Below are 22,621 nucleotides of genomic sequence, written 5' to 3' on the forward strand. Positions count from 1 at the left end.
GCCTGGGCCTCTGTTGCCCAGCCACACCCGAGCTAGGCAACGCCCCTCCCGCTGGGCCCGCCCCGCAGTCGCCGCCATCTTTGTAAAGGCTGGCGGAGCGGGACTGGGCCGAGCGTAGCCATCGCCACCATTTTGGTAAAGGCTGGCGGGGCGGGAGGGAGCCTAGCGGGAGGTGAGTTGCGGGGCTCGGGCTCAGCTGATCGGGCGCTCATCAGGGGTCGGCCCGCAACACATCAACCGGAGGAGCGGCGGCTCTCTCTCTCCTTCTGGGGCTGGTGCTCGGGAGGGCGGGGCTCAGGAAGGCGGGGCTCGGGAGGCCGGTGCTCGGGAGAGTGGGAAGGGGGGGGAAGGGTTACCCCAGCAACTGGGCCCAGCCCTCTCTCACAGCCTCAAGCTGGCTCACGCCCGTTCCCGGAGCTTGGCTCCAGTGCAGGCCCAGCCGCAATCGGCGGTCTTGAAGCCGGGGCTCGGGTGGGTGTGGGGCGGGGCTCGGGAGGGCGGGAGGCGGGGCTCGGGCTGACCGGGGCGCTCCACTCGGCTGGGCCATGTCAGTGCGTGGGAAGGCACGGAGCTCCGCGGAGCCATCGCTGGCAGAGGGGAGAGGGTCTGCTGGCTCCCCCCTCCCATTCTCCCCCCTCCCTTTCTCCCTTCCCCCCCACCCCCTTCCCACCCCCTCCCCCTCCCCCCATCCTCCCCCTCCCCCCCCACCCCCTCCACCCCCCAGCCCCCCTCCCCCTCCACCCCCCTTCCCCCCTCCCCCTCCACCCCTCCCCCTTCCTCCCCCTCCCCTCCTTCCCCTTCTCCCCCCTTCCCCTCCCCCCTCCTCCCCCCCTCCCCCTACCCCCTTCCCCCTCCCCCCTTCCCCCCTCCCCCTACCCCCCTTCCCCCTCCCCCCCTTCCCCCCTCCTCCCCCCTCCCCCTACCCCCCTACCCCCCCTTCCCCCTCCCCTCCCCCTACCCCCCTTCCCCCTCCCCCTAACCCCCTTCCCCCTAGTCGCTCTCTCTCTTCGCCCCAGTCGCTCTTTCTCTTCCCCCCAGTCGCTCTCTCTCTTCCCCCAGTCGCTCTCTCTCTTCCCCCCAGTCGCTCTCTCTCTTCCCCCCAGTCGCTTTCTCTCTTCCCCCCAGTCACTCTCTCTCTCTCTTCCAACAACAACATGCCCGCAAAAAAGCCTTGGCACCGCCGGGCACTCCAGCTAGTCTATATATATAAAACAGTATGTCTCTCTGTCTGTCTCTCTGTCTGTCTGTCTGTCTGTCTGTCTGGCTATACAATCAAAAGTTATAGAGCGTACCTACACATATGTTATATTAAAAGAAAGCTTATCATTAGGGGACTCTCATAGGTGTATTTACTTTTTGGTCGGACAAAAATTGTGCCTACGGTATCCAAAAAACGTTCAAAATTCCGCTCATTATCCGCTCATTAGCATCGAGTGGGGGGGGGGTTCATTGCGTCTGCGGGCGGGCCATCCTAGAGTTGAGAGACGTGACAATTGACCAATCCTAGAGTTCAGTGACCTGACGGTTGACCAATCGGTGTGGGCGGGCCTTATCATTCTGAACTGAGGTGAGTGTCAGCCATCTTGAATCGTAAGTTTATTTTTTTTCCCACTTTCTGCATGTTTCTTTTCAAATCTAGAATTCCAGCAAAAAAAAAGTTGCTTTTAAAATACAAATTGTTTCTAAAAAAAGTTAATTAATTTGTAAATCTTTTCTCTAACATTTATAAATTTCCTACCTTTCACCGTTTTTGCAGGCCTGGAAGCCTGGGCTTCTGTTGCCCAGCTGCGCCCGATCTAGGCACCGCCCCTCCCGCTGGGCCCGCCCCGCGATCGCCGCCATCTTTGTAAAGGCTGGCGACGCGGGACTGGGCTGAGCGTAGCCATCGGCGCCATTTTGGTAAAGGCGGGCGGGGCGGGAGGGACCCTAGCCGGAGGTGAGTTGCGGTCACCGCGGGGCTCGGGCTCAGCTGATCGGGCGCTCATCAGGGGTCGGCCCGCAACACATCGACCGGAGGAGCGGCGGCTCTCTCTCTCTCCTTCCCCCCCGCGGCTCGGGCGGGGGGCCGGTGCTCGGGAGGGCGGGGCTCGGGAGGCCGGTGCTCGGGAGAGCGGGAAGGGGGGGGTAGGGTTACCCCGGCAACCGGGCCCGGCCCTCTCTCACAGCCTCAAGCCGGCTCACGCCCGTTCCCGCGGCTTGGCTCCAGTGCAGTCCTAGCTGCAATCGGCGGTCTTGAAACCGGGGCTCGGGAGGGCATGGGGCGGGGCTCGGGCTGACCAGGGCGCTGCACTCGGCTGGGCCATGGCAGTGCGTGGGGCGGCTTGGAGCTCCGTGGAGCCATCACCGGCAGAGGGGAGAGGGTCTGCTGGCTCCCCCCTCCCTTTCTCCCCCCTCCCTTTCTCCCTTCCCCCCTCCTTCCCCCACCCTTCCCCCCCACACCCTTCCCCCCCTTTCCCCCCACACACCATACAAGAGCAGGGAGGAAACTAAAGGTAGAGGAATAGCTGGGTACCCAGGATAACAGAATTCCCATTTCCAATGGAAACCTTCCTGAAAGAGAGATTAAATACCGAACATAAAGGGAATAAAATGAAGAAAAGTGGGTGCAATTCTTGTTATTGCTCATTTGATTTTCAAAATGCCCATCGTTGTACCAAGCCTGCATCAAGATTTTCTTCTGAAAACATACACAGCCCAGAAATACACCAGCTGTTGTATTTGAGCCCCTCCTGCATCAGTGTCAGGGATTGTGGCATAGAATCGCCCCACTCTGAAACTGCACGCTGATGTCCTTCGAGCACCCTTCGCATCAGGGCTGGAAAGAGGTCGATCATAACTGTGTCCCCTGACTCCAACATTGCATGCTGGTCCTCCAACACACCATACAATAGTTTAAATACTTTAAAAACAAACAAAAACACAGTCCTGGATGTAAGCAGTTATTATTGTTCCTCCTGATTTGTTACATATACCTGGATTTCATGCTATGGGCAATATCAGTGCCATTCCCTTTTGCTCTCACCTTCTCATCAACTGAGAAAAAGTTGGAGACAGCTACAGGAGATGGAGCTATTCCAGCAGCTGTAGTACAAGTGAAATAAGTCTATTGAACCTGTAGAGCTTATGTAGTACTGTTTACACTTACTGATATTCCCACTTAGCTGTTCTTACTGATCTCATGTATAAAGATGTTTATACCCTGAATATGCAGCAGTATTTTGTTTATGTCCCTTTCGTACAGCTGGATTAGTTAAATATGGGTGATTTTGTTTGCTTTAAAAGTATTTAATCTATGGTATGGTATGTTGAAGGACTGACATGCAGTGTCACAGAGTGAGGGGTCGCTCACTTGGGAGTCCTCAGTGTGTATCCGACTCTTAGGTTTTTAGTAAATGCCAGCACACAATAACCAATATTGGTCGGAGCTGAAGATAGTCCATGAGATGCTGCTTTTTAAATTCTAAGAAAAGATGTACACTTCATCTATTTGATGCCATACGTGGAATAAGTGGAAGGGAGTCTTACCGATTCGTTGCTGCAGCATAGCAGGTGCAGTTGGGTTATAAGCAGAGTAATCTGTTTCACTTGCATCTCCTTTTACCTTGTCTTCTAGAGCTTTGTTAGCCTAAGTAGTTGGAAGATTAAAATATCTCATTAAAAACTTGTATAATTTCATCTAGTGCATTTATTCACTAATTTCACATATTTAATCATCTTTATTCAATGATCAAATCATTTGCTAAGTGACATTAGTCTTCACTAACTTCTGTTGCTGTACACTAATAAAAACTTTATTTTTATTCGTTCCTTGGATGTGGGTGTCGCTGGCAAGGCCAGCATTTATTGCCCATCCCTAATTGCCCTTGAGAAGGTGGTGGTCGGCCGCCTTCTTGAACCGCTGCAGTCCGTGTGGTGACGGTACTCCCACAGTGCTGTTCGGTAGGGAATTCCAGGATTTTGACCCAGCGACGATGAAGGATCGGCGATATACTTCTAAGTCAGGATGGTGTGTGTCTTGGAGGGGAACTTGGAGGTGGTGGTGTTCCCATGCGCCTGCTGCCCTTGTCCTAGGTGGAAGAGGTTGTGGGTTTGGGAGGTGCTGCCGAAGAAACCTTGGCGATTTGCTGCAGTGCATCTTGTAGATGGTACACACTGCAGCCACGGTGCACCGGTGGTGGAGGGAGTGAATGTTTAAGGTGCCAATCAAGCGGGCTGCTTTGTCCTGGATGGTGTCAAGCTTCTTGAGTGTTGTTGGAGCTGCACACATCCAGGAAAGTGGGGAGTATTCCATCACATTCCTGACCTGTGCCTTGTAGATGGTGGAAAGGCTTTGGGGAGTCAGGAGGTGAGACACTCGCCGCAGAAGGCCCAGCCTCTGACCTGCTCTTGTAGCCACTGTATTTATGTGGCTGGTCCATTTAAGTTTCTGGTCAATGGTGACCCCTAGGATGTTGATGTTGGGCGATTCGGCAATGGTAATGCCGTTGAATGTCAAGGGGTGTTGGTTAGGCTCTCTTGTTGAAGATTGCCATTGCCTGGCACTTGTGTGGTGCAAATGTTACTTGCCACATATCAGCCCAAGCCTGAATTCAACAACAAAGTACTGTTTCTTTCAGTGAATTGACACAATCTTCTGGAGGTTAGGACAGGGCTCTGGGGGTATTTGGATTGGTTATTTTCACACAGCAAAGCATGAATAAGAACATAAGAACATAAGAAATAGGAGCAGGAGTAGGCCATTCGGCCCTTCAAGCCTGCTCTGCCATTCAATGAGATCATGGCTGATCTTCTGCCTCAACTCCATTCACCGGCCCTATTGCCATATCCCTTGATGCCTTTACTAGTCAGAAATCTATCGACTTCTGTTTTGAATATACCCAATGACTGACTGAGCTTCCACAGCACTCTGGGGAAGAGAATTCCAAAGATTCACCACCCTCTGTGTGAAGAAACTTCATCTCATCTCAGTCCTGAATGGCCTACCCTTTATCCTGAGGCTGTGGCCCCTGGTTCTAGACTCTCCAGCCAAGGGCAACATTCTCCCAGCATCCACCCTATCAAGCCCTTTAATAATTTTGTATGCTTCTATGAGATCCCCTCTCATTCTTCTGAATTCAAGATAATACAGGCCTAGTTTACTCAATCTCTTCTCATACGACAGTCCCGCCATCCAAGGAATCAATCTCGTAAACCTTTGTTGCACTCCCTCTATGGCAAGTATATCCTTCCTTAGGTAAGGAGACCAAAATTGTACACAGTACTCCAGGTGTGGTCTCACCAAGGCCCTATATAATTGGAGTAAGGTTTCTTTACTCCTGTACTCAAATCCTCTTGTAATGAAGGCCAGCATACCATTTTCCTTCCTAATGGCTTGCTGCACCTGCACATTCACTTTCAGTGATTCATGTACAAGGACAGCCAGGTCCCTTTGAGCATCTGCATTCCCCAATCTTTCACCATTTAGGAAATATTCTGCCTTTCTGTTTTTTCTATCAAAGTGGATAACTTCACATTTATCCACATTATATTCCATCTGCCATGTTCTCGCCCACTCACTGAGCCTGTCGAGATCCCCTTGAAGCCTCTTCACATCGTCTTCGCACCTGACACTGCCACCTAGCATTGTATCATCAGCAAATTTTGAAATGTTACATTTAGTCCACTCACCCAAATCATTGATATAGATTGTGAATAGCTGGGGCCCAAGCACCTGGGGAGGGAAAGATAGAAACACAAACTGGGGGAGAGAGAGAAACAAACTGGGGGAGAGAGAAACACAAACTGGGGGAGAGAGAGAAACACAAACTGGGGAAAGAAACACAAACTGGGGAGAGAGAGGGAAACACAAACTGGGGAGAGAGTGAGACACAAACTGGGGGAGAGAGAGAAACACAAACTGGGGGAGAGAGAGAAACACAAACTGGGGGAGAGAGAGAAACACAAACTGGGGAGAGAGAGATAGAAACACAAACTGGGGGGAGAGAGAGAAACACAAACTGGGGGAGAGAGTGAGACATAAACTGGGGGAGAGAGAGACCACAAACTGGGGGAGAGAGAGAAACACAAACTGGGGAGAGAGAGGGAAACATAAACTTGGGGGAGAGAGAGAAACACAAACTGGGGGAGAGAAACACAAAGTGGGAGAGAGAGAGAAACATAAACTGGGGGGAGAGAGATAGAAACACAAATGGGGGAGAGAGAGAAACACAAACAGGGAGGGAGAGAAACACAAACTGGGGAGAGAGAGATAGAAACACAAACTGGGGAGAGAGAGAAACACAAACTGGGGAGAGAGAGAAACACAAACTGGGGAGAGAGAGAGATAGAAACACAAACTGGGGGGAGAGAGAGAAACACAAACTGGGGAGAGAGTGAGACACAAACTGGGGGAGAGAGAGAAACACAAACTGGGGGAGAGAGAGAAACACAAACTGGGGGAGAGAGAGAAACACAAACTGGGGAGAGAGAGATAGAAACACAAACTGGGGGAGAGAGAGAAACACAAACTGGGGGAGAGAGTGAGACACAAACTGGGGGAGAGAGAGAAACACAAACTGGGGGAGAGAGAGACACACAAACTGGGGGAGAGAGAGAAACACAAACTGGGGAGAGAAACACAAACTGGGGAGAGAAACACAAACTGGAGAGAGAAACACAAACTGGGGAGAGAAAGGGAAACACAAACTGGGGGAGAGAGAGAAACACAAACTGGGGAGAGATAGAAACAGAAACTGGGGGAGAGAGAGAAACACAAACTGGAGCGAGAAACATAAACTGAGGGGAGAGAGAAACACAAACAGGGGAGAGAGAAACAGAAACTGGGGAGAGAGAGAAACACAATCTGGGGAGAGAGAGAAACACAAACTGGGGAGAGAGAGACAGAAACACAAATTGGGAGAGAGAAACACAAACTGGGGAGAGAGAGAAATATAAACTGGGGGTAGAGAGATAGAAACACAAACTGGGGAGAGAGATAGACACAAACTGGGGAGAGAGAGAAACACAAACTGGGAGGAGAGAGAGAAACACAAATTGGGCAGAGAGAGAAACACAAACTGGGAGGAGAGAGAGAAACACAAACTGGGCAGAGAGAGAAACACAAACTGGGGAGAGAGAGAAACACAAACTGGGGAGAGAAACACAAACTGAGGAGAGAGAGGGAAACACAAACTGGGGGAGCGTGAGAAACACAAACTGGGGGAGAGAGAGAAACACAAACTGGGGAGAGAGAGAAACTCAAACTGGGGAGAGAGAGAAACACAAACTGGGGAGAGAAACACAAACTGGGGAGAGAAACACAAACTGGGGAGAGAGAGGGAAACACAAACTGGGGGAGAGAGAAAAACACAAACTGGGGAGAGAAACACAAACTAGGGAGAGAGAGGGAAAAACAAACTGGGGGAGAGAGAGAAACACAAACTGGGGAGAGAGAGAAACACAAACTGGGGGGAGAGAGAGAAACACAAACTGGGGAGAGAGAGAGAAACAGAAACTGGGGGGAGAGAGAGAAACACAAACTGGGGGGAGAGAGAGAAACACAAACTGGGGGAGAGAGAGAAACACAAACTGGGGAGAGTGAGAAACACAAACTGGGGGAGAGAAACACAAACTGGGAGAGAGAGAGAAACACAAACTGGGGGGGAGAGAGAAACACAAACTGGGGAGAGAGAGATAGAAACACAAACTGGAGGAGAGAGAGAAATGCAAACTGGGGAGAGAGAGTGAGACATAAACTGGGGGAGAGAGAGAAAAACAAACTGGTGGAGAGAAACACAAACTGGGGGAGAGAGAGAAACACAAACTGGGGAGAGAGAGTGAGACACAAACTGGGGGAGAGAGAGAGAAACACAAACTGGGGCAGAGAGACACACACAAACTGGGGGAGAGAGAGAAACACAAACTGGGGGAGAGAGAGAAACACAAACTGGGGAGAGATAGAAACAGAAACTGGGGGAGAGAGAGAAACACAAACTGGGGAGAGAAACATAAACTGAGGGGAGAGAGAAACACAAACAGGGGAGAGAGAAACAGAAACTGGGGAGAGAGAGAAACACAAACTGGGGAGAGAGAGAAACACAAACTGGGGAGAGAGAGACAGAAACACAAATTGGGGGAGAGAAACACAAACTGGGGAGAGATAGAAATATAAACTGGGGGTAGAGAGATAGAAACACAAACTGGGGAGAGAGAGAAACACAAACTGGGGAGAGAGAGAAACACAAACTGGGAGGAGAGAGAGAAACACAAATTGGGCAGAGAGAGAAACACGATCTGGGAGGAGAGAGAGAAACACAAACTGGGGAGAGAGAGAAACACAAACTGGGGAGAGAGTGAAACACAAACTGGGGGAGAGAAACACAAACTGAGGAGAGAGAGGGAAACACAAACTGGGGGAGCATGAGAAACATAAACTGGGGGATAGAGAGAAACACAAACTGGGGAGAGGGAGAAACTCAAACTGGGGAGGGAGAGAAACACAAACTGGGGAGAGAAACACAAACTGGGGAGAGAGAGGGAAACACAAACTGGGGGAGAGAGAGAAACGCAAACTGGGGAGAGAAACACAAACTGGGGAGAGAGAGGGAAAAACAAACTGGGGGAGAGAGAGAAACACAAACTGGGGCGAGAGAGAAAAACAAACTGGGGGAGAGAGAGAAACACAAACTGGGGGGAGAGAGAGAAACACAAACCGGGGAGAGAGAGATAGAAACACAAACTGGGGGGGAGAGAAAAGCAAACTGGGGAGAGAGAGAAACACAAACTGGGGAGAGAAACACAAACTGGGGAGAGAGAGAAACACAAACTGGGGAGAGAGAGAAACACAAACTGGGGAGAGAGAGAAAAACAAACTGGGGGAGAGAGAGAAACACAAACTGGGGGAGAGAAACACAAACTGGGGAGAGAGATAGAAACACAAACTGGGGGAGAGAGAAAAGCAAACTGGGGAGAAAGGGAAACACAAACTGGGGAGAGAGAGAAACATAAAGTGGGGAGAGAGAGAAAAACAAACGGCGAAGAGAGAGGGAAACACAAACTGGGGAGAGAGAGAAACACAAACTGGAAGAGAGGGAGAAACATAAACTGGGAAGAGAGAGATAGAAACACAAACTGGGGGAGAGAGAGAGAAACACAAACTGGGGGAGAGCAACACAAACTGGGGAGAGAGAGAGAAACACAAACTGGGGGAGAGAAACACAAACTGGGAGAGAGAGATAGAAACACAAACTGGGGGGAGGGAGAGAAACACAAACTGGGGGAGTTAGAGAAACACAATCTGGGGAGGGAGAAAAACACAAACTGGGGGAGAGAGGTAGAAACACAAACTGGGGAGAGAGAGAGTTAGAAACACAAACTGGGGAGAGGGAGAAACACAAACTGGGGAGAGAGAGATAAAAACACAAACTGGGGGAGAGAGAGAAACAGACAGGGGAGAGAGAGAGAAACACAAACTGGGGAGAGAGAGAGAAACAGAAACTGGGGAGAGAGAGATAGAAACACAAACTGGGAAGAGAGAGATAGAAACACAAACTGGGGGAGAGCAACACAAACTGGGAGAGAGAGATAGAAACACAAACTGGGGGAGAGAAACACAAACTGGGGAGAGAGAGATAGAAACACAAACTGGGGAGAGAGAGAAAAACAAACTGGGGAGAGAGAGATAGAAACAGAAACTGGGGGGAGAGAGGGAAACACAAACTGGGGGGAGAGAGAGAAACCCAAACTGGGGGAGTTAGAGAAACACAATCTGGGGAGGGAGAAAAACACAAACTGGGGGAGAGAGATAGAAACACAAACTGGGGAGAGAGAGAGTTAGAAACACAAACTGGGGAGAGGGAGAAACACAAACTGGGGAGGGAGAGATAGAAACACAAACTGGGGGAGAGAGGGAAACAGACAGGGGAGAGAGAGAGAAACACAAACTGGGGAGAGAGAGATAGAAACACAAACTGGGGAGAGAGAGAGAAACACAAACTGGGGAGAGAGAGATAGAACCACAAACTTGGGGAGAGAGGGAAACAGACAGGGGAGAGAGAGAAACACAAACTGGGGAGAGAGAGATAGAAACACAAACTGGGGAGAGAAACACAAACTGGGAGAGAGAAGCACAAACTGGGGGAGAGAGAGAGAAACACAAACTGGGGGAGTTAGAGAAACACAATCTGGGGAGGGAGAAAAACACAAACTGGGGGAGAGAGATAGAAACACAAACTGGGGAGAGAGAGAGTTAGAAACACAAACTGGGGAGAGGGAGAAACACAAACTGGGGAGAGAGAGATAGAAACACAAACTGGGGGAGAGAGGGAAACAGACAGGGGAGAGAGAGAGAAACACAAACTGGGGAGAGAGAGATAGAAACACAAACTGGGGAGAGAGATAGAAACACAAACTGGGGAGAGAGAGATAGAAACACAAACTGGGGAGAGAAACACAAACTGGGAGAGAGAAGCACAAACTGGGGGAGAGAGAGAGAAACACAAACGGGGTGGGGGGAGAGAGATAGAAACACAAATGGGGGAGAGAGAGAAACACAAACTGGGAGAGACAGAAACACAAACTGGGGAGAGAGAGATAGAAACACAAACTGGGAGAGAGAAACACAAACTGGGAAAGAGGAACATAAACTGGGGGGAGAGAGATAGAAACACAAACTGGAGGAGAGAGAGAAACACAAACTGGGGAGAGAGAGAAACACAAAGTGGGGAGAGAGAGAGATAGAAACACAAACTAGGGAGAGAGAGAAACACAAACTGGGGAGAGAGAGATAGAAACACAAACTGGGGGAGAGAGAGAAAAACAAACTGGGAGAGAGCGAAACACAAACTGGGGGAGAGAGAGAAACACAAACTGGGGGAGAGAGAGAAACACAAACAGGGGAGAGAGAGAGAAACAGAAACTGGGGAGAGAGAGAATCACAAACTGGGGGAGAGATAGAAACACAAACAGGGGAGAGAGAGAGAAACAGAAACTGGGGAGAGAGAGATAGAACCACAAACTGGGGGGAGAGAGAAACACAAACTGGAGGGAGAGAGAAACACAAACTGGGGGAGGGAGAGAAATACAAACTGGGGGAGGGAGAGAAAGAAACACAAACTGGGGAGAGAAACACAAACTGGGAGAGAGAAGCACAAACTGGGGGAGAGAGAGAGAAACACAAACTGGGGGAGTTAGAGAAACACAATCTGGGGAGGGAGAAAAACACAAACTGGGGGAGAGAGATAGAAACACAAACTGGGGAGAGAGAGAGTTAGAAACACAAACTGGGGAGAGGGAGAAACACAAACTGGGGAGAGAGAGATAGAAACACAAACTGGGGGAGAGAGGGAAACAGACAGGGGAGAGAGAGAGAAACACAAACTGGGGAGAGAGAGATAGAAACACAAACTGGGGAGAGAGAGAGAAACACAAACTGGGGAGAGAGAGATAGAACCACAAACTTGGGGAGAGAGGGAAACAGACAGGGGAGAGAGAGAAACACAAACTGGGGAGAGAGAGATAGAAACACAAACTGGGGAGAGAAACACAAACTGGGAGAGAGAAGCACAAACTGGGGGAGAGAGAGAGAAACACAAACGGGGTGGGGGGAGAGAGATAGAAACACAAATGGGGGAGAGAGAGAAACACAAACTGGGAGAGACAGAAACACAAACTGGGGAGAGAGAGATAGAAACACAAACTGGGAGAGAGAAACACAAACTGGGAAAGAGGAACATAAACTGGGGGGAGAGAGATAGAAACACAAACTGGAGGAGAGAGAGAAACACAAACTGGGGAGAGAGAGAAACACAAAGTGGGGAGAGAGAGAGATAGAAACACAAACTAGGGAGAGAGAGAAACACAAACTGGGGAGAGAGAGAGATAGAAACACAAACTGGGGGAGAGAGAGAAAAACAAACTGGGAGAGAGAGAAACACAAACTGGGGGAGAGAGAGAAACACAAACTGGGGGAGAGATAGAAACACAAACAGGGGAGAGAGAGAGAAACAGAAACTGGGGAGAGAGAGATAGAACCACAAACTGGGGGGAGAGAGAAACACAAACTGGAGGGAGAGAGAAACACAAACTGGGGGAGGGAGAGAAATACAAACTGGGGGAGGGAGAGAAACACAAACTGGGGGATTGAGAGAAACACAAACTGGGGGGGAGAGAGCGACACACAAAAAATGAGGAGGGACAGACTTGTGTATTGTAAAAAGTCATAACATTGTTCAAAAACCTTAATTAGAAGTTATTTATATAGATGACCTTTTGTTGAATCAGTGGAATTGACTTAGTGGGCCGGATTTTCCGACCCCCACGGGTGGGTACAAGGTGTGTACGCACCTGTAGGGCCCTGCAAGTGTCAGTTTCAGGCATGCAAAGTGCATGCGCTAAAACCCAGCACTTCCGATCGGTCAAGAATTCTCGTGATAGATCCTTCGCCTGCCCGGGAGAAGGGCCTCTGTGGGCAGATAGTTCCGCTTTCTGCACAACTTCTGCCCGCTGAAAACCTTTAAAAATCTTACGCCTGGTAAAAGCAGGAGTAAGGCTTGCTTTAATCAGCATAAGAGTTTAACAAATATATTTACTCATTTATAATTTTTATAAATACTTTTAAAAAAGTAAGTTTATTTTTAGCCCCATAAATAACTTTAATTATTTTTTTTAAAATTAAATTTTTGTTTAAAATATTTAATTTAATGTAATTTTAAGTACTGTAATTTTAAATAGGTGATTTAACAAAAATGTAATGTTTAACTTTTTTAAGTGATCCCCATTCATACTTTTGACAGATCTATGCGTTGAGAGCTGTTAAAAGTGTGAAGGGGGATTCCCTTCTTTGATTGGTTCCCCATGGCCCACGGGATTCCAGGGACATTTGCGAACCGCCTGCACCCTAGGGATACCTGGGCCTTGTGCATTTCATAGAGCAGAGGCTCAGGATTGGAAATCTCGGGACCTACGGAGCCAGCAGATAAGTGCGTAGATTTTTCCAAATCGGAGGCATCCGCCCGTAGGAAGCCTCCGATCGGAAATTCAGGGCCAGTGTTTCTCAGTGTGGTCGATACTGTAGAAACATCGCAGAAGTAGTTTTTATTTAATCATTATGTATCCTTAAATCTTTCTATTCTTTTGTGTTCTTTCTTTGATTTATAAATTATGTTATTCATCTCACTATAAAACAAAGTCAAATATTTTTTCTGGACTTGGTGATAAAGAAACACTCAACTAAGCTAAATGCAATAACATTTGCAAACAGTGGGCAGATATCATGTGATCAACTGTCATGTGATTAAGCATCACATAAGCGGTGTCATGTGATCAAATGTCACATGATCAAATCTCCAGGATTATGTCACTCCAGAGTTGGCAACCTTACCTGCACTAGGTAACTACAAGTAGCACCAAAATTCATAATTCAGTTTTAACTAATCTACAAAGCATATATTTTTTAAAATCCTGTAAAAAATGTTTGACTTTTATCAAATAGCAAAATGTACATTGTCAGGCTGATAAATCCCATCAGTTGCAATCGGTGAAGCCCAAAATAGCACACGCTTCACTGTAACCATGGTGATCAGGCCTGTACAGCACGATTTAAACAATCTGGGGCTAAGCCAGAACTCGTAGAACAGCCAGGCAGTATCAGCAACTGCCACGTGAAAGCCCAGCAATAAAACATTGAGCTTTAAAGCAATGCATCATTGTAGATAATACTTTAGTATATAGTTTTCAGGCTGCAGTTCCAATTTTCCAGTACAACATTCAGCCTTCTTAATATTTTATAGATTTCTAATAAAAGACACTTGTCCCCATCAATCACCCAACTAGTTACTCCACGGAGTAAACTAATCCATAAAGACTAGGAAGGTCCCAGCTCTGAACCTTGGCCTGTACCGAGTCAGTTAATCTCACCCGGGGTGGCAATAGGGTGCATCAATTGACCTCGGCATTTAAGTTAAAGGAGGAAGGAATTAGGCAGGGTTCCTGCTCCTGATTGCTATCCAGCATTTTTTTGCCAGAAATATGCATCAAGGCAGGATAATCAGCCATGATGCCCTGAGAATTCAACAGTCCGTTGACACTGTCAAGGGCGACCAGAATCTGTGGCGTCATATTCAACAAAGAGTCAATGATTTTCGTATAGGAAGAGGAGGAAAATTGGCAGAAAAAGTTGAGGAATAAAATTAAATTAGTAACAAAATCAAAGACCAAATATATTGCAAAATTAATGTGCACCTGGAGAGCAAAAATGTTTTTCTAATAAGTGAAAATGATACAAGACAGATGGCTTCAGTTAAACAGCCCTGCAATTCACTTTACCAATAATTCAATTGAGCTGCTAAATATATCTTTGGTAATTTTAAATAAATCTACAAAATGCTGTGCCGTATCTGTTTTCTTCTGCCATTGATATTACAACGGTGCACCTACTTAAAATGTCACAATCAAGTGAGCAGAAGTATTGCAGATTTACTTATAGCATTATTGAGGTTTACAGCACAGAAGGAGCCCATTTGGCTCGTTGTCTGTGCCAGTTCCTTGTGAGCAACTCAGAAACTAATCCCACTGCCTCGAACACTCCCTCAGCCTTACATTTTTCCCGTGCTTCAAATTGCAGTCAGGGTCCTAGGTATGTCATATAGGACCCCAATTTGAATATTGCAAGTGGTTTTCAGCCTGAAATAGCTGGGCACTTCAGCCTCCCATCTCAGGACCCTACCCAAGATGACCTCTATGGTTCAGCTACTCACTGGATAAGTTCACTGACCTAGTGGGCAGCAACATTTCTCTTAATTTCCTTCACTTCTCTTTCTGTTTATTGACCAGGTCCAATTAAAGCTGACAATACAACACCTCAGCTTTCATTCTAGTAATTTGTCCGACTCCTTTATCTCCTTTGTGTTCAAATACAACAAACCTCTTGTGCTGCAGGGTAATTCTTTGTAACTGATGTAGCACAGCCAATTAACTCTCCAGTTTATGCTGTAAGTCTATAGTCTGGCTGTTATGTTCCTCCAATTGTACAGGTGAGTCTAGCAATTAAAACTGTAAATCAATACAAGGCTGTGTGTGAAATTTCAAACCTATTCACAAAGCTTTTAAAGATATGAAAACTGTTGTTTGTTTTTTTGCCTCTCCCCAGTTTGTTGTTTGCTGATTTTTATCACTCACAACCAGTCATTTTCGATTTAACTCGCTGGCTGTGGAATATCAGCAAACAATTACTAGGGATTGGCATTTGAGCAGTATCCAAACACAAACAGCAATCATTCTTACCCATCTTCCTTAACAGAGTTTTCAGAGCAGTTTCACCAAGGATAAGGAGCATGCATAAAAACAACCTTTTGGATTTCTGGGCTGTTTAGTATAGGTATATACTGCTGTTCCATAAAAACAGTTATTCCACAACTACACAGAAGACCTGGCATGCAATGCATTTCTGTAATTCCACTTACTGTCTGATAAAACAACATAAGAAATAAAAGCAGGAGTAGGCCATTTGGCCCCTCGAGCCTGCTCCGCCATTCAATAAGATCATGGTTGATCTGATCTTGGCCTCAACTCCACTTTCCTGCCTGCTCCCCATAACCCTTGACTCCCCTGTACCTCACATATCTGTCAATCTCCACCTTGAATATATTCACTGACTCCGCCTCCACAGCTCTCTGGGGTAGAGAATTCCAAAGATTCACAACCCTCTGAGAGAAGAAATTCCTCCTCATCTCCGTCTTAAATGGACGACCCCTTATTCTGAAACTATGCCCCCTAGTTCTAGATTCCCCCATGAGGGGAAACATCCTCTCAGCATCTACCCTGTCAAGCCCCCCTCAGTATCTTATATGCTTGAATAAGATCACCTCTCATTCTTCTAAACTCCAATGAGTATAGGCCCAACCTGCTCAACCTTTCCTCATAAGACAACCCTTTCATCTCAGGAATCAACCTAGTGAACCTTCTCTGAACTGCCTCCAATGCAAGTATATCCCTCCTTAAATAAGGAGACCAAAACTGTACGCAGTACTCCAGGCATGGTCTCACCAACAGTTGTAGCAAGACTTCCCTACTTTTATACTCCAGCCTCCTTGCAATAGTAGATGCATTGCTGGTCATCTTCCAAAATTCTATAGACTCTGGAACAGTTGCCATGGATTGGAGGGTAGCTAATGTAACCCCACTATTTAAGAAAGGTGGTAGAGAGAAAATGGGGAATTATAGACCAGTAAGCCTGACATTAGTAGTGGGGAAAATGCTAGAGTCCATTATAAAAGATGTAATAGCAGAGCACTTGGAAAACAGTGACAGGATCGGACAAAGTCAACATGGATTTACAAAAGGTAAATCATGCTTGACTAATCTACTGGAAGTTTAAGGTAATAGTTTCAGACTGAAGTTTCTCACCCTCAAACTGAATGTGAAATTCTATCATGTTATGATCACTTTTCCTTAGAGGATCCTTTACTATGAGATCATTAATTAATCCTGTCTCATTACTCATTACCACATCTAAAATAGCCTATTCCCTGGTTGGTTCCACAACGTATTGTTCTAAGAAACCGTCCTGAATACACTCTATGAACTCGTCCTCAAGGCTACCTTTGCTATTTTGATTTATACAACATATATGAAGATTAAAATCGCCCATGATTATTGCAGTACCTTTCTTACAAGCCCCCATTATTTCTTGATTTATACTCTGTCCTACAGCATAGCTACTGTTAGGGGGCCTATAGACTACTCCCACCAATGGCTTCTTTCCCTATTCTTATCTCCACCCAAACTGATTCTACATCTTGATCTTCTGAGCCAAGATAATTTCTCTCTACTATACTGATCTCATCCTTTATTAACAGAGCTACCCCACCTGCTTTTCCTTTCTGCCTATCCTTCTGAAATGTCAAATCCCCCTGAAAATTCAGTTCCCAGCCTTGGTCACCGTGCAATCACATCTCTGTAATGGCTATCGGATCATAGAAACATAGAAACATAGAAGATAGGAGCAGGAGTAGGCCATTCAGCCCCTCAAGCCTGCTCTGCCATTCAATGAGATCATGGCTGATCATCCAAATTCAGTACCCAGTCCCTGCTTTCTCCCCATATCCCTTGATCCCCTTAGCCTTAAGAAATATATCTAACTCCTTCTTGAATATATTTAATGAATTGGCCTCAACTGTCTTCTGTGGTAGAGAATTCCACAGGTTCGCCACTCTCTGGGTGAAGAAATTCCTCCTTATCTCAGTCCTAAATGGCTTACCCCTTATCCTTAGACTGTGACCCCTGGTTCTGGACTCCCCCATCATTGGGAACAGCCTTCCTGCATCTAGTCTGTCTAGTCCTGTTAGAATTTTATAAATTTCAATGAGATCCCCTCTCATTCTTCTAAACTCTAGCGAATATAAGCCTAATCGACCCAATCTCTCTTCATACGTCATTCCTGCCATCCCAGGTATCAGCCTGGTGAATCTTCGCTGCACTCCCTCCATGGCAAGAACATCATTCCTCAAATAAGGCGACCAAAACTGCACACAATACTCAAGGTGTGGTCTCACCAAGGCCCTGTACAACTGCAGCAAGACATCCTTGCTCCTGTATTCAAATCCTCTCGCTATGAAAGCCAGCATACCATTTCCCTTCTTAACCGCCTGCTGCACCTGCATGCTTACCTTCAGCGACTGGTGCACAAGGACACCCAGGTCTCGTTGCACTTCCCCTTTTCCCAATCTATTGACGTTCAGATAATAATCTGCCTTCCTGTTTTTGCCACCAAAGTGGATAACCTCGCATTTATCCACATTATACTGCATTTGCCATGCACCTGCCCAATCGCACAACCTGTACAAATCGTACTGGAGTTTCTCTGCATCCTCCTCACAGCACACACGCCCACCTAGCTTTGTGTCATCTGCAAACTTGGAGATATTACATCTAGTTCCCTCGTCTAGATCATTAATATATATTGTGAATAACTGGGGTCCTAGCACTGATCCCTGCGGTACCCCACTAGTCACTGTCTTCCACTCGGAAAAAGAGCCATTTATTCCAACTCTTTGCTTCCTGTCTGCCAACCAGTTTTCTATCCAAGTCAGTACCTTATCCCCAATCCCATGTGCTTTAACTTTGCACGCCAATCTCTTATGCGGGACCTTATCGAAAGCCTTCTGAAAGTCCAAATACACCACATCCACTGGTTCTCCCTTATCTATTCTACCAGTTACATCCTCAAAAAATTCCAATAGATTAGTCAAGCATGATTTACCTTTTGTAAATCCATGTTGACTTTGTCCGATCCTGTCACTGTTTTCCAAGTGCTCTGCTATTACACCTTTTATAATGGACTCTAACATTTTCCCCACTAATGATGTCAGGCTTACCGGTCTATAATTCCCCATTTTTTCTCTACCACCTTTTTTAAATAGTGGGGTTACATTAGCTACCCTCCAATCCATGGGAACTGTTCCAGAGTCTATAGAATTTTGGAAGATGACCAGCAATGCATCTACTATTTCTAGGGCCACTTCCTTAAGTACCCTAGTGTAATGATCAGCTACCCGTCATTCTGGAATGGTACACTAGGTGGTGCTGTATGTATATAAGAGTGGGCTACCCACAATGCACTAGGCTACCCACAGGGCAGCAGTCAAGATGGATGCCTCTACAGATACTGTACCTAGTCCACATGTGCTCAATAAAGTGTCTAGCAAAAGCTAGCTGTTCTTAATAAAAACGACTAGTTATAAATGAACATAACATGGTACCAGGATTGGCAAGATCTGCTGAATATTGTGCAACGCGACATGGAGAATTTGAAGCCACCAGAGCGTTTGAACCTCATAGGAAATGTCGACTACAATTGGCAGACTTTTAAACAACAATTCAAACTCTACATTGCTGCCATCGGGTACGGTACGAAGCCAGACGCAAGGAAAATAGTGTTGCTGCTCACGGTTGCAGGCGATAGAGGTATTTAATACATTTGTATTTAATCCAGAGGAGAAGAGAGAAAAATTAGACGATGTGATAAAGAAGTTTGATACACATTGTTCTCCCAAAAAGAATGAAACCCATGAGAGGTACATCTTCCGTTCTCAGATACAGCAGCAAAATGAGACTTTTGATAGCTTTTTGACTGATCTGAAACTGAAAGCACAGACATGTAATTTCTCTGAGCTGAAAGCATCCATGATTCGTGACCAGATTGTGTTTGGTATTCATGATAAAAAAGTCAGGGAACGTCTGTTGAGAGAAACCGAACTAACATTGGAAATTGCTGTGAAAATATAGCAAGCCAGCAAGCTAGCTCGAAAGCACGCGAAGACTTTCAGTGAAATCAATAATGATGCGATTGTAATGAGTGATAATGCTGCTGTCCTTGCTGTGTCCTACAAGGGGAAGAAACATGGGCAGAACAGAAATGAAAAGCAATCGGAGGATGAAATTTTTAATTGTAAATGCTATGGTTACAAACACCAGTTAAGACAATGCCCAGCGTTTGGAAAAATGTGCACAAAATGTCATGGAAAGGCAATGCTTTTCAAAAGTAAAAACTAAGAAAGGGCAACGGGTTAATGTAATTGAGGACACTGATTTAAGTGAGACATGTTTTGTAGGAATGGTGTCATGTGACAATATCAAAAAGGATACAGAAAATGTGCAGCCCTCAGGAATTAACAATGCTGAACATAAAGTGAATGCAGTAAAAGAGGACAAATGGATGATCCCACTGCAGGTAAATGGAGCATTAGTTACATTGAAACTAGACACTGGGGCAAAAGCAAAATTAATCAGTATGAGTGACATTAACAATATGAAAGAAAAGCCCAAAATACAGAAAAAGTCAGTACTACTGAAGGACTATAATGGACAGAAAATAGATAGCTTAGGTGTATGCAGACTTAAAGTGACAGTCAAAGACAAAGTGCATCATCTCATGTTTTCTGTTGTGGCTGAAGGACTTGATTCACTACTGGGTGACAAAGCTTGTGAGGACTTAGAACTGGTCAAGAGAGTCTATCGTATAAACTGTGTCATAAGCAGACCAGATGACTCGGTGGATTCTGTAGTGAATAATTTCCAGGATGTGTTCAAAGGATTTGGAGTTCTACCATTCACTTACAAGATCCAGCTAAAGGAGGATGCTCAGCCAGTGGTACATGCTCCACGGAGAGTTCCAGCACCCCTGCGTGACCGGCTCAAGAATGAACTGGACAGAATGACCACACTAGGAGTCATCAGGAAAGTCGAAGAGCCAACAGACTGGGTTAACTCCATGGTATGTGTAAAGAAAAAGAACAATGATCTAAGAATATGCATGGATCCAAAGGATTTAAATGCAAACATAAAACGTGAACACTACCAGATTCCCAAGCGAGAAGAAATCACCAGTGAAATGTCAGGTGCCAGATACTTTACAAAGCTCGATGCCTCACAAGGATTTTGGCAACTAAAACTGGATGAAGAGAGCACCAAATACTGTACCTTCAACACACCATTTGGTAAGTATTGTTTCCTCAGAATGCCTTTCGGGATAATATCTGCATCTGAAATCTTTCATAGAGCGATGGAACACATAATTGAAGGTCTGGAAGGAGTTCGGGTCTATGTTGATGACATCATCATCTGGGGCTCCACATTGAAAGAACACAATGAGAGACTGACTAAAGTGCTACGGAGCATACGCCGGAAAGGACTGAAGCTCAACAAAGCCAAGTGTCAGTTTGGCATCCAGGAAGTCACTTTCCTAGGAGATAATCTATCTGGTAAAGGAATAGAGCCAGATATGGAAAAAGTAAATGCCATACTCAAAATGCCCCGACCCACTGACAAAAAAGGAGTGCTACGCATCATGGGGATGATAAACTTCATTGGAAAGTTCATTCCTAACTTGTCAGCCAAGACAGCCTGTCTGCGAGACCTGCTACGTAAAACAAATGAGTTCGCATGGACAGAAAGACATGAACAAGAGTGGATAAACCTCAAAACAGTGCTGACAACCACACCTGCACTCACCTTCTTTGACCCAACAAAAAGAATCAAAGTGTCAACGGATGCATCAAAAAATGGCCTAGGTGCAGTTTTGCTACAAGCAGAGGGTGAAGATTGGAAGCCTGTTGCCTATGCCTCCAGGTCTATGACTGATACTGAGTGTCGATATGCCCAGATTGAAAAGGAATGTCTAGGCTTGGTAGTTGGACTAGAAAAGTTTCATGGCTACATATATGGACTTCCCACCTTCACAGTTGAGACAGACCACAGCCCACTGGTTGCCATCATAAAAAAGAACCTGAATGAGATGTCTCCAAGGATTCAACGACTCATGATGAAGCTGCAAAGATATGACTTTGAACTGATCTACACACCAGGCAAATACATAGTGTTAGCAGATGCACTATCCTGAGCACCCACAATGAGTCATGTGAGCTCTACTGAAGAAGACGTGGATGTTCATGTGAGTATGGTCACTGCTGCGCTGCCCGTGTCAGACACACAATCAAAGCAAATAGCAGAAGAAACAGTAAAAGATACAGTATTACAAACAGTAATAGAGAACATTCATCATGGTTGGCCAAAAGGTTCCTGTCCAAAATATTTTCACATAAGGTCAGAATTGAGTGTCGCAAGTGGACTATTACTAAAACAGAACAGAATAGTCATTCCACAGGCTCTACATCAAGACATGCTCAAAAGGATTCATGAGGGACACCTCGGAATTGAAAAATGCAAAAGGAGAGCAAGAGACACTGTTTATTGGCCTGGCATAAATAAGGACATTGAGAACATGATAGGCAAATGTGAGACATGTCAGAAACACCAAAACAAACAAGCAAAGGAACCAATGATAGTAGCTGACATACCAACAGCACCATGGCAAAAGGTTGGTATGGACCTTTTTCATTTAAATGGTAAAAACTATCTAATAGTGATTGACTACTATTCTAACTATCCTGAGATGGCGCTGCTCTCAAGCACCACAGCAAGCAGTGTCATAATGCATGTGAAATCCATCTTCGCCAGACATGGAATTCCCAGGATTGCCATTAGCGACAATGGTCCGTGCTTCAACTGTAAGGAGTGGCAACAGTTTGCAGCACATTATGACTTTCAACACATCACATCCAGTCCTTTGAATGCTCAGTCGAATGGTAAGGCAGAGAAAGATGTTCAAGTTCTCAAGCAGCTACTGAAGAAAGCGACAGAAAGCAAATCTGATCCTTATCTCGCCCTGCTGAGCTACCGAGCCTCACCTTTAGACTCTGGTTCTTTACCTGCTGAACTCCTAATGGGTCGCAAGTTGCGTACCACGCTACGCTGCTGTGCAAAAGAAAAGCAGAGTAAGGAACTGAGACAGAGACTTCAACTGTTAAAGCTGAAACAGAAATCATACTATGACAATTCATCCAAAACTCTGAAACCATTGACAAGGGATGATGTTGTCAGGATTGAGGATCCAGATGCATGGAACAGGAAAGCTACAGTTCTTGAGGAAGTAGGACCAAGGTCATACACTGTTAGAACTGAGGAAGGACAGATTCTCAGGAGGAACCACCGTTCTCTCCTAAAAACACAAGAAACTATCCAAGAGCAAATCGATGACAATGCCGCAATTGAATCTTGTCACTCACCACCAGAACAATCTAACACAAAT

At 46.1% G+C, this 22,621-nt stretch overlaps 1 protein-coding gene across 4 annotated transcripts in view; it reads right to left on the reverse strand.

Annotated features, from left to right (window-relative positions):
* Positions 1–22,621, reverse strand: part of LOC147107483 (uncharacterized) — a 106,151-nt gene that overhangs the window by 46,684 nt on the left and 36,846 nt on the right. For all 4 annotated transcript variants that reach the window (XR_015080811.1, XM_086006551.1, XM_086006552.1 and 1 more), the window contains one exon: positions 3,526–3,625. Coding sequence is in view for 3 of the 4 variants with exons in the window: in XM_086006551.1 (XP_085862677.1) it covers positions 3,526–3,625 (100 nt within the window). In the remaining variant the exon portion in view is untranslated. The remainder of the gene's footprint in view (positions 1–3,525; positions 3,626–22,621) is intronic.

This window comes from Somniosus microcephalus, chromosome 14 (assembly GCF_052327205.1).
Source record: "Somniosus microcephalus isolate GS21.2 chromosome 14, FLI_Smic_1.0, whole genome shotgun sequence".
Classification (NCBI taxonomy): Eukaryota; Metazoa; Chordata; class Chondrichthyes; order Squaliformes; family Somniosidae; genus Somniosus; species Somniosus microcephalus.